Below are 12500 nucleotides of genomic sequence, written 5' to 3'. Positions count from 1 at the left end.
TGCACTCACACTTACTACATAAACACACACACACACACACACACACACACACACACACACACACACACACACACACACACACACACACACACACACAGGGTGATAAGCAGCCCGCCCCCAAACGTCATCATAAGCTAGATAACACACACACACACACACACACACGCGTGCCAACAATCACGCAAAATCAAACAAACGTGCAAACACACACACACGGTCTCTCTCTCACACCTGCAAACGTACGCACACTCACTCTCACGAGCCCGCACACACACACACGTGCCAACTAACATACACACACATACACACTCACTCTCACGAGCCCGCACACACACGCACGTGCCAACTAACATACACACACACATACACACTCACTCTCACGAGCCCGCACACACACACACGTGCCAACTAACATACACACACACTCTCACGAGCCCGCACACACACGCACGTGCCAACTAACATACACACACATACACACTCACTCTCACGAGCCCGCACACACACGCACGTGCCAACTAACATACACACACACATACACACTCACTCTCACGAGCCCGCACACACACGCACGTGCCAACTAACATACACACACATGCACACTCACTCTCACGAGCCCGCACACACACGCACGTGCCAACTAACATACACACACACACACACTCACTCTCACGAGCCCGCACACACACGCACGTGCCAACTAACATACACACACATGCACACTCACTCTCACGAGCCCGCACACACACGCACGTGCCAACTAACATACACACACATGCACACTCACTCTCACGAGCCCGCACACACACGCACGTGCCAACTAACATACACACACATACACACTCACTCTCACGAGCCCGCACACACACGCACGTGCCAACTAACATACACACACACATACACACTCACTCTCACGAGCCCGCACACACACGCACGTGCCAACCTACAGGCCACACACACAAACATGCTAACACACTCTCACACACTACACACACACATACACACTCTCTCTCTCTGTCACACACTGCACACACCCTATGCCCCTTATCTGAGCAATAACACACACACACACACACACACACACCCTATGCCCCTTACCTGAGCAATAACACACCCACCCACACACACCCACATACACACCCACCCACACAGGTATCAGAGTCCACTCATAAAACAATCAGAGTGGCTACAGCTGGCCAATAACGCACCACAACACACACACACGCACACGCACACACACACACGCACACGCACACGCACGCACAGACTACACTAGAGCACACACAAACACATACACACACACACACCTTTCTCCCAAACTGGGAAAATTGGGAAATTGATATTTTAGTATTGGGCATAGAGCTTGAAAGTAACGTCACTTCCCCTTGTTTCACGGGACCTAAACAGCGTTTTTAGCTGAAAATCGTAGCATGTAATCCAATGGCAGTATTAAAATGATATTTCGATCCCCTTCGAGTTGTGCCACAAGCTCCCTGTTGTTTCTGATATTTTTGTTTAATTTTTCGTACGAACCCCCAAACATTTTATTAGAAGGGTGTGTTTCTTCAAATTTTTCATGCAGACGGCCTCGGGACATAATATTGATACTTCTGCATGAATAATCTATATCTAGCCTCTTAAACAGCATATTTGTAGCCCAGCGCCAGGGGCGTAGGCAGAAATAATAAAACAGGTGGGACCAGAAAAAATCAGACGGGCCCAACCCGAAAGCGAATAGGTAGATATTATAATTTTGCGCTCAAAAATGATACTTTGGAATTGAAATCATAGAAATCACAGAAGATGAACCAGACTTTTGACAAATTGATTAATTATCGCTCAGTGCCATGTCATTAATTATAGTTCAATGAGGCAACAGTTGACTGTCAAGTGTGAATGGGGTGGGCTTGGATGTCAAGTAGGCGGGCCCAGGCCCACCTAGGCCCACCCCTGGCTACGCCTATGCCCAGCGCATGTAATGACTGGAATCAGAAGATATCTACTCGCTACCATGTTGTTAGATGGTCAGCTACGGTCCCGTGAAATACGGAACTAAGGGGCGGGACTTTCAAGTATCTATTGCAAAATGCATTATAGGTTTCAAACGTAACGTACGCTCTCAAAACATCTGAATGGCAAGAGTTCACACACAGATGATGGAACGAACGCCTGAAGTCATTTCCAATAATAAAATGCACGTCAAAAAACGGGGCACATCCTTTAGCAACAAAACTCTTCATATAAATAAATACACATTATATTGTATTGTATTGTATACATTAGGGATGCACGATACACATTATATTGTATTGCATTGTATACATTAGGGATGCACGATACACATTATATTGTATTGTATTGTATACATTAGGGATGCACGATAGCACTTTTTTTGAAAACTGATATGAGTACGAGTACATTAATGTCTGTACTTACAGATACTGAGTACCGATACTTCTAACATATAATTTCCACCTGGGATATTTGTTTTACTTCCCATTTCCTTGTAGATTTTAGCTGAAGTTAGTAAATGTATGAGGCAGCACTTGTTTCCCCCATGTTGCCTTCAAGTCAATGGAAAGTGATGAGATCTTGCATTGTTTCATGTCATAGCAGCAGTATCGGCGCGTGTTTGACGAGTACGAGTATGAGTACGAGTATAATGAGCAAGTTGCATATTTCATGTAATAGCAGTAATATAATATAATATAATGAGCAAGTGTGGGTGCATCCCTCGTGTACATTATGTTTCCTATTGTGCAGGTGCACTCGAGCTATAATATCCATAAGGACGCAGCTGTGTGTGCAATCTGACAGCCTGCCTGTGTGTGTGTGTGTGTGTGTGTGTGTGTGTGTGTGTGTGTGATCTCCAGGTTTGCTGCAGTAAGACTAGCTGATGACGCACTAGTGCCCAGGTGTAAACACGCAGAGTGCGGGCCACCACAGAAGTGCTCACACACACGCACAAACACACACGCACACACACACACACACACACACACACACACCTGCCCTTTAACCCTGCAGGCCACGACGGAGTGGCGAGCTGTTATAACATCACTAGTGTGTGTGTGTGTGTGGTGCGATGTGACAGTTCGCAGGGGGCTGTATTATATATATGTATATATAAGTATCTTACCTCCACGCTTGCGTCCGGTCCGTCCTCCGGCGCGAGACGCCCCCTGCTCTCGTGAGTATCCGCGGTCGCGGCCCACGCAGCCTCCCATGGTGGGGGGGTCAGGAGGTCAGATGGGCACCCAGTCCAGACACATCACCGGCACCGCACCGCACCGCGCTGAACCGGCACCGCACCGCACCGCACCGCACCGGCCCCGCGCTCCTCTCCAGGTGATCCAGGAAAGCAGTGGCTTTTCAACCTCTTTTCAGCCAGATAAGGCAAGGCACCACAGCTTCTTCAGGATAAAATGCTAAGGTACACCACGACCACCACCAATTGTAAATGCTGTGAACTGAAAATAAAATAATAAAACCCTACTGCGTGTATTAATCACAATGTACCGTCACTCTATAACCCTCCCAAGGCACACCAGGTGCTCCTAACCTATAAATCTTCCTAGTCAAACACACAAACACACACTCGCCACACACCAACACTCACACTCACCAAAGTGTCTAGTAGCACAAGTTGGCCTTTTCACCAGCCTTTAGTTTGATCGGCTGGCTGGTGTTAATTTAGAAACCGGCACACAGAACTACGCCTCAAACTTCAATAAGGAAGTTCAAAGGGCTGATTACCATCGGAGTAATGTTGGCACAGACCTACTGTGGTGGAGTTTCTTTACTCTGACTGACTGGGAAGGAAATATATAACTACAAACGTTAGCCTAAAATGTATTAAACCCACAACGCCTAAACGCATCGGATTATATTCCAGACACTTTCTAGGATGCCATTAATTAAGACAAAGCACTTCGACAAAGATGACCACCCCTTACCAAGACAAGAAGACTTTTGCAGTAGCGAGTTGAGCAGGTTAGCTAGCTACATAATCGGCCAATGTGGCGTCTGATGGGAGATGCGACTAATAATATTATTATTTGAGACACCAAAACATTCCAAACAGCACCGCAACCCTCGTGTGCGTTCCAGTGGTACACACAACAATCTCTCTCACACAGACACACGCACGCACGCAGACAAGACAAGACAAGGCCCGCACTCACTATCTGGTATCTCTACTGTGTATCTGCAACTTCTAGGCAGTAGGACTAGCCTGTAAGCAGACCTCTCATGAATAGCAGATGTAGGACTAGTGTCCCTTCTCTAACATGCATTCACAAGACAGAATACGCTTTCGAAGAGGGGGAGAAGTCATCCCCAAATCTGCGACCCGTCTGTGTTTTGAGCGTCATATGCCGAGAGTAGCTGTGTCTTGCAAGTGCTCCACGTTAGCACACTGGCTAATGAGGTGCTGTAAGTAAAGCTGGCACACTAGCTGGGTAGCTAACACACACGATACCTTTCCAGGCTAGCTTAGCTCTGAGAAACCACAATAACAAACTTTGTCCAAAACGCACTGGGAGTTTGACAGTCCACAACCCCCGTTAAAAGTATTTAGAATGGCTTTGAGGTGTTATCCATTGGTTGGCTGGCCGTCGATTTTCTCCATAAAAGTTTGCAAACTTCAAAGGGCTTTATAGTTTTCTCCGAGCAGGATAAAATTCCTTTTCCCCTTCCTGATCTTGGAACAGGCAGCCCGTCAGTACGCATGCGCTAGTCCATGTGCAACTTTTTCTCTGCGTCACTAGACGCAGCCAATGAAAATCTCCATCTGAAGCTCGTTCGAAACAAAGTAACTAATTTCGGAATAAATAAGAACATTCGTTTATAACAACAAAGAACATTCATTAATTGCAAGTATGTGTTGTTGTTTGGGGTACAGGGGACATGAGTGATTTGTTTATTGTTTTTATGTGTATTTTCATTTTGTTTTTGACTGCTGCTTTACTTTATTATTCTATATTATTTATTTAATTTTAATGTCAGGGACTACAGATGAAAATTAACATAAGACTAAATCTGGTCCAGTGGATGGAATGGAAACATTTATGTTGTAATTTTACATGGTCCTAATAAATTTGGTTGATTGATTGATTGATATGTATACATTACATGGGTGCTGTGTGTTTGTTTGAATACATATTTGAGCAATGCTACAACAACAAGAAAAAAAAACACAGACAAACACATCTTCCTTTCTGTGCTGCTAATTGTATTCATTGATTCCGTACACAAACAAGAGTTTTGAATACACAAATCACCCCACACAGTCTCGCGAGGCATTCAGCCATACATTAAGCAAATGGAGGGTCAGAGCTGTCGACTATTTTTGGTTACAATGTGCCACCACAGAGCTTTGTATAACACACAATTTACAACTATGATAAGCAGACGTCTCCTTATCAAAGCTTTGACATGTGTGTGTGTGGGTGTGTGTGTGTGTGTGCGCGCGCGCGTCTGCAGTCAACACAACAAAACACAACTTTACCAGATGTAGTTCAAGTTTGTGCGCAAGCGCAGCAGACTGATGTGAATGCACGGCGAAAGCAAGCAGGAGCAGAATGGCTGCGGACAGCTCATTACTATTGGCCTTAGTAGAGGAATTCGTTACCGGGCAGCAAGACACGAAAGCTGCCGACACCGTCAAAGGTGATGTATGAAGTCCTACAGCCAGCGGTGTGTTTGTGTTAACAGGCCTGTACGCGTTGGCATTCGAGCCGCCAGTTTGATTCACATGTGATGCTGCCTGATAGCTCACTCCAATGCACTAACGCTGCGCGCTTCGGCTAGTAGTAGCTAGCAGCGCCCCGTTTCTCGAAAGTATCGTTGCTAGCTAGTTAGCAACTAAGTGGGTTGCCGATGGGCAATTGCATTGCAACCAAATGAGTTGCTAATTTAGTTAGCAACGGCGCTGTCGAGAAACGCAGTGCAGGTTAGCCTATAGCCCCGCTAGCTCTAGAACTACACCACATCCTGCCTGTCTGCCTTGACAACAGAACAGCAGCGGTTAGCAAGCCAGCAGAGACACGAAGCGATGTCGAGACAGGAGACAGACAGGCTGTATCATCCGCTGCTGTATCAGATATTAACCATTTCCGCGAGTGTCATTAGGTCGCCATTGTGTCTGTCTCTATGTCTGTGTGTGTACATGCAAGATCGCGCCGTCACTAGCTAGCCTATTGCATCCTCCTCCTCTTCAAACGGAGCTGTCATTGGACTGTGTGTGTGTGTGTGTGTGTGTGTGTGTGTGTGTGTGTGTGTGTGTGTGTGTGTGTGTGTGTGTGGTTTGGACTATGACCTGCCTGCAGTTGCGATATGCTCCTCATAACCCCCTCGGCGACCCCTCACTCACTCAGTTACGCATCCACAGGTGGATAACGTGTGTGTGTGTGTGTGTGTGTGTGTGTGTGTGTGTGTGTGTGTTTCTCCTGCAGGAGTCAAGAGCGGACAGTTCACAGTTCTGCAGCTTGTGGAAGCTCTGGGGTAAGAGAGTGTGTGTGTGTGCAGCTAATGTGGTGGTGGTGGTGGTGGTGTGTGTGTGTGTGTGTGTGTGTGTGTGTGTGTGTGTGTGTGTGTTGAGATGTTGCGTGCAGAGAGAGAGAAAGAAAATAAGTAAGTGAGTGACTGAGTGTGTTGAAGGCGGTTTAAGTGGAAGAGGGTCTTCTGTGTGTGTGTGTGTGTGTGTGTGTGTGTGTGTGTGTGCGTGCGCGCAGGGTCATCCCATGTCAATTCACACACATGACCCTAAAGGGTGCCCGTCTGCTTATAATTAGAGGCTGATGTGACTTCTGCCATTTTCGACATGCAGTTGTAATGCTCACTCCACCCTGGACTTGTCAGTAGATGCATTTTTCATTTTTTTCATTTAGCCTTTTCTGAGATCCAGAGTTTGTTTACATTTAAAAAAAATGCATCTTGATTTATTCCCAATCACATCCAAAAGGTTATGCAACATCAGCAGACAACTAGCAAGCAGCGATACCTTTTGGGATAATATTTGGAGTAGGCCTATGATAAGAATTTTTTAAAATGTAAACAAAGTCTGCCCCCATTAGAACAGCTCAGGGGTGAATTTCTCGAAACCAAAGTTGCTTACTACATTAGCTACTTTGTTGTTTTCAATGCATTTTCCCATTGGCAACTACCTAACTAACAGGCTAACAACTTCTCTTTTGAGAAACTCACCCCAGATCTGGTAAAAGGCTGAGCCAATAAATGCAGCATCACTGGGTACTGTCACGTCAAGGGCAGCGTGAGCAATACAACAGCATATTGAAATTGGCAGGAGTTCTCCTTTAATGTCCCGGACCTGAAGAGTGGCTGCAGTTATGTGTGTGTGTGCGTGCGCGTGTGCGTGCGTGCGTGTGTGTGTGTGTGTGTGTGTGTGTGTTTGTCTGTCTGTCTGTCTGACTGCTTGTAAAAGGTTGTATGTGTTGAAGGCTGTGCGTTTGATAAAGTGTTTTGTGCTTGCTTGCTGTGTGTGTGTGTGTGTGTGTGTGTGTGTGTGTGTGTGTGTGCGTGTGTGTGTGTGTGTGTGTGTGTGTGCGCGCATGTGTGTGTGTGTGTGCGTGTGCGTGCGTGTGTGCGTGCGTGTGTGCGTGCGTGCGTGTGTGTTCCTCCACAGCCTGAGTCTGACCAGTTCTCAGCATGAGACGCGAGCGCGAGGAGTTAAACTGCTGTCAGAGGTGCTGCAGGAGACACACACACACCTCAACGAGAGAGAAGGTAACACACACACACACACACACACACACACACACACACACACACACACACACACACACACACACACACACACACACACACACACACACACACACTAGGCATGGTACGGTTTGTGTCACAAACCGAAACCGTACGGTGTGCATGTCACGGAACAGGGTAGAGCGCAACCGCAGGGTGCCCAAGGTTTCCAAAAAAAAAAGAGAGAGAGTGACCACCGGCGGACGAGGCAATTAAAATCCTACTACTTTTACAAGCATAAAACACAAAGACTACGTAGGATATTGAGTGTGGAAAGACTGATTTATATCAGCCAAATGAAAGGCATAATGTAACAGCATGCACCAGCTGAGTAGGCTACAGTAGCCTACAAGCAAGCGCAGGTCGGTCAGGACAGGAGCGCCTCCCTCTCCCCCCTCTCTCTCCACGTTAGCGCAAGTGACTGCCCCCAGCCTTTATTCTGACCAATTTAAATTAAATGAACATGAATGTACAAAAAATGACAGATTAGCAGAACAAAGTAGACTTACGTTACAGTAGCCTAGTGTAGGTTATATCCACGTGGCATTGGATGGGGATTCCGGACGGCATAATGCGAGATATGAACATATCCATCAGATTCACTGCGCTGTCCTTAACTGCAATCAACTGTAGGCCTAATTACATGTAGCCAGTTAAACTCTGATGGAATGAGGGGGACTTTGTAATGTTGCCTAGTTAACATTGATGTTTAACACTATAACCAAAATAAAATGACTGTTTTAACAGGCTCAGATTCACAGGAGTTAGGCTATGTGAAACATTCTTGTGAATACACTTCTAAAAAAACGATCTTTTTAAATTATTTGTTACCTTAACTTTCACATTTTAACATAACTTAACCCTATCACTTGTTCACTTGAAATTGAATTTGACTTCTGATTTTACTTCTATGCTTCTCACGGGCCGGCAGTTTCTTGATAGGAAGCAACATTCCTAAGCGCAAAACTCGCAGAAAGCGTATCAAAATAAAAGTCCAATTTGTTCTCAGTGTGTCATTAACCAAAATAGTCATACTGCACTGACCTAATGGTCTCATTGCCTACAGGAGTGTAGCTGTTTTATTTTTACACGTCAAATGTGTTATAGTATGTAATATTTGAATATTTGTCAACTTAAAAGTTAGGACTTAGTTCTCCCTTTTTGTGAAATAAATGGAAGCATGTTAAAATCATTGATAGAATATATTTTCTTCTTGTTAGGTTAAATTAAGTCAAATTCAACATACCCATGATAAGCTTACATTTTCATTCTAATTTCTATTTTAGACATTTACGGTGCATAATACATTTTATTAAAAAAAAAAAAAAATTAAAAAAAAAAAAAAAAAACAGAACCGTACAAAACCGAAAACCGTGACCTTGAAACCGTGATATGGACCGAATCGTGACTTTTGTGAACCGTACCACCCCTAACACACACACACACACACACACACACACCTCAACGAGAGAGAAGGTAACACACACACACACACACACACACACACACACACACACTAACCCAGGATACACACCTCAACGAGAGAGAAGGTAACACACACACACACACACACACACACACACACACACACACACACACCTCAACGAGAGAGAAGGTAACACACACACACACACACACACACACTAACCCAGGATACACACCTCAACGAGAGAGAAGGTAACACACACACACACACACACACACACACACACACACCTCAACGAGAGAGAAGGTAACACACACACACACACACACCTCAACGAGAGAGAAGGTAACACACACACACACACACACACCTCAACGAGAGAGAAGGTAACACACACACACACACACACACACACACACACACACACCTCAACGAGAGAGAAGGTAACACACACACACACACACACACACACACACACACACCTCAACGAGAGAGAAGGTAACACACACACACACACACACACACCTCAACGAGAGAGAAGGTAACACACACACACACACACACACACACACCTCAACGAGAGAGAAGGTAACACACACACACACACACACCTCAACGAGAGAGAAGGTAACACACACACACACACACACCTCAACGAGAGAGAAGGTAACACACACACACACACACACCTCAACGAGAGAGAAGGTAGCACACACACACACACACACACACACACACACACACACACACACCTCAACGAGAGAGAAGGTAACACACACACACACACACACCTCAACGAGAGAGAAGGTAACACACACACACACACCTCAACGAGAGAGAAGGTAACACACACACACATATACACACACACACACACACCTCAACGAGAGAGAAGGCCACCCACACACCCACACACACACACTCTTCAACGAGAGAAGGTAGCTTACACACACACACACACACACACACTCACACACACACCTCAAGAAGAGAAAAGAGACAACCATACTCTGTGTGCAATAAGCAGCACAATATTTTGCATAAAAGTGTCGCGAAATTGCTTCTAAATTTTTTATCTTTGCTCCTAGTGAAAAAGCTACGCGTACAGCCCTGGTATAATGATGAGGTAACTGTTGGCGTGTCTCAGATGCCGCACTTATGGCAGTGCACTGACAGTCAGAGCATAGAGCTCACAGTGCACTGGGGGTCTTTAGTGCATAGTGTTGTGGAAAAAGTCGGCGCACTATGCACTGTGCCCTGACTGGAAGTGACGGTTGAGCTAGCATTAGCTCACCAAAATATCGGTTGGCTACTGTTTACATTGCGCAGTGTGTCGTGCTTGTATTTACATTTTTTTTATCCCAACTGGCCGCTATTTTGAGTACAATACTTGGCTTGGCATGAAAAGGTTGGTGTCTCAGCAACATTACTTACAGAAATACAGGAGACTGTTGACCAAACTCTTCTACTGAACTGAACGTCACCTGTCTTCCGTTTTATTGTCAAAATGGCGCCCGTTAAGTGCGTGTGGTGTCCATCGTTCAAGCACTGCATTTTCCGCCGTTGTTAGGGCGCTTTTCAGTGCACTGAACTAACAAAATTTTACTTTGAAAGCGCCCTATGCACTGAAATATAGTGCCCGAAGTGCACAAGTGCGCCATCTGAGACACGCCAACTGTGTGTGTGTGTGTGTGTGTGTGTGTGTGTGTGTGTGTGTGTGTGTGTGTGTGTGTGTGTGTGTGTGTGTGTGTGTGTGTGTGTGTGTGTGTGTGTGTGTGTGTGTGTCTGTGTGTGTCTGTGTGTGTGTGTGTGTGTGTGTGTGTGTTCGTTCCCCTAGTGGAGGTCCTGGTGGTGTTCTATGAGAACAGGCTGAAAGTTAATGTGTGTGTGTGTGTGTGTGTGTGTGTGTGTGTGTGTGTGTGTGTGTGTGTGTGTGTGTGTGTCTGTGTGTGTGTGTGTCTGTGTGTGTGTGTGTGTTCTGAAGTGGAGGTCTTGGTGGTGTTCTATGAGAACAGGCTGAAGGTTAATGTGTGTGTGTGTGTGTGTGTGTGTGTGTGTGTGTGTGTGTGTGTGTGTCTGTGTGTGTGTGTGTGTGTGTGTGTGTGTGTGTGTTCGTTCCCCTAGTGGAGGTCCTGGTGTTGTTCTATGAGAACAGGCTGAAGGTTAATGTGTGTGTGTGTGTGTGTGTGTGTGTGTGTGTGTGTCTGTGTGTGTGTGTGTTCTGAAGTGGAGGTCTTGGTGGTGTTCTATGAGAACAGGCTGAAGGTTAATGTGTGTGTGTGTGTGTGTGTGTGTGTGTGTGTGTGTGTGTGTTCGTTCCCCTAGTGGAGGTCCTGGTGTTGTTCTATGAGAACAGGCTGAAGGTTAATGTGTGTGTGTGTGTGTGTGTGGCTGGTAAGTGTGTAATAGTGTGTGTGTGTCTTCAGACAAACGGGACATGCAGATGATGTGTGTGTGTGTGTGTATGTTCGTTCCCCTAGTGGAGGTGCTGGTGGTGTTCTATGAAGGTTAATGTGTGTGTGTGTGTGTGTGTGTGTGTGTGTGTGTGTGTGTGTGTGTGTGTGTGTGTGTGTGTGTGTGTGTGTGTGTTCTGCAGTGGAGGTCTTGGTGGTGTTCTATGAGAACCGGCTGAAGGATCACTACGTCATCATCCCCCCCGTCCTACAGGGACTCAAGGCTCTGGTAAGGACTCAAGCGTGTGTGTGTGTGTGTGTGTGTCTGTGTGTCTGTGTGTGTGTGTGTGCGCGCGCTCGTGTGCGTGTGTGTGCGCGCTCGTGTGCGTCCATGTGTGTGTGTGATCTCCTCTCCTGTCCAGACCAAGTCTTCTGTTCTGTTACAGAACTCTGTGTGTGTGTGTGTGTGTGTGTGTGTGTGTGTGTGTGCGCGCGTGTGCATCCGTGTGTGTGTGTGTGTGTGTGTGATCTCCTCTCCTGTCCAGACCAAGTCCTCTGTTCTGTCACAGAGCTGTGTGTGTGTGTGTGTGTGTGTGTGTCTCATCTCCTCTCCTCTCCTGTCCAGACCAAGTCGTCTGCGCTGCCTCCAGGCTCTGCTGTCTCCATACTCAAGTCAGTGTTCCAGGACACACACGTACAGGTGACTACACGCTACAATACACTGTGTGTTTGTTTCTGTGTGTGTGTCCGTGTCCGTGTGTGTGTGTGTGTGTGTGTGTGTGTGTGTGTGTGTGTGTGTGTTCTCCTGTCCCCATGCTTGCGTCCCTACTGCCTGTAGTTTAACTGATGACCGTGCGACAGAATCTGGTAGTGAACACACACACACACACACTATTGTGTGTAATTCTAATATATCT

General features: G+C 46.2%; 2 protein-coding genes across 3 annotated transcripts in view; one reads left to right on the top strand and one right to left on the bottom strand.

The window, feature by feature from the left end:
* Nucleotides 1–4651, bottom strand: part of ubtd1b (ubiquitin domain containing 1b) — a 16487-nt gene extending 11836 nt beyond the window's left edge. Inside the window, exons 1-2 of one of the 2 annotated variants that reach the window (XM_063193045.1) lie at nt 3957–4651; nt 3140–3470 (exon numbers count right to left, since the gene is read on the bottom strand). In XM_063193045.1, the coding sequence (XP_063049115.1) occupies nt 3140–3227 (88 nt within the window). In that variant the 5' untranslated portion in view covers nt 3228–3470; nt 3957–4651. The remainder of the gene's footprint in view (nt 1–3139; nt 3471–3956) is intronic. The other variant, XM_063193051.1, reaches the window with a different exon arrangement.
* A 911-nt stretch (nt 4652–5562) lies between these two features.
* The window catches only part of mms19 (MMS19 homolog, cytosolic iron-sulfur assembly component), a 48418-nt gene continuing 41480 nt past the window's right edge, over nt 5563–12500 (top strand). The window contains exons 1-5 of the mRNA XM_063193060.1: nt 5563–5670; nt 6456–6504; nt 7646–7746; nt 11787–11872; nt 12209–12283. Of these exons, the coding sequence (XP_063049130.1) occupies nt 5583–5670; nt 6456–6504; nt 7646–7746; nt 11787–11872; nt 12209–12283 (399 nt within the window). The 5' untranslated portion in view covers nt 5563–5582. The remainder of the gene's footprint in view (nt 5671–6455; nt 6505–7645; nt 7747–11786; nt 11873–12208; nt 12284–12500) is intronic.

Source organism: Engraulis encrasicolus, chromosome 2 (assembly GCF_034702125.1).
Source record: "Engraulis encrasicolus isolate BLACKSEA-1 chromosome 2, IST_EnEncr_1.0, whole genome shotgun sequence".
NCBI classification, from domain to species: Eukaryota; Metazoa; Chordata; class Actinopteri; order Clupeiformes; family Engraulidae; genus Engraulis; species Engraulis encrasicolus.
This window is presented reverse-complemented; position numbering and strand designations above follow the sequence as displayed.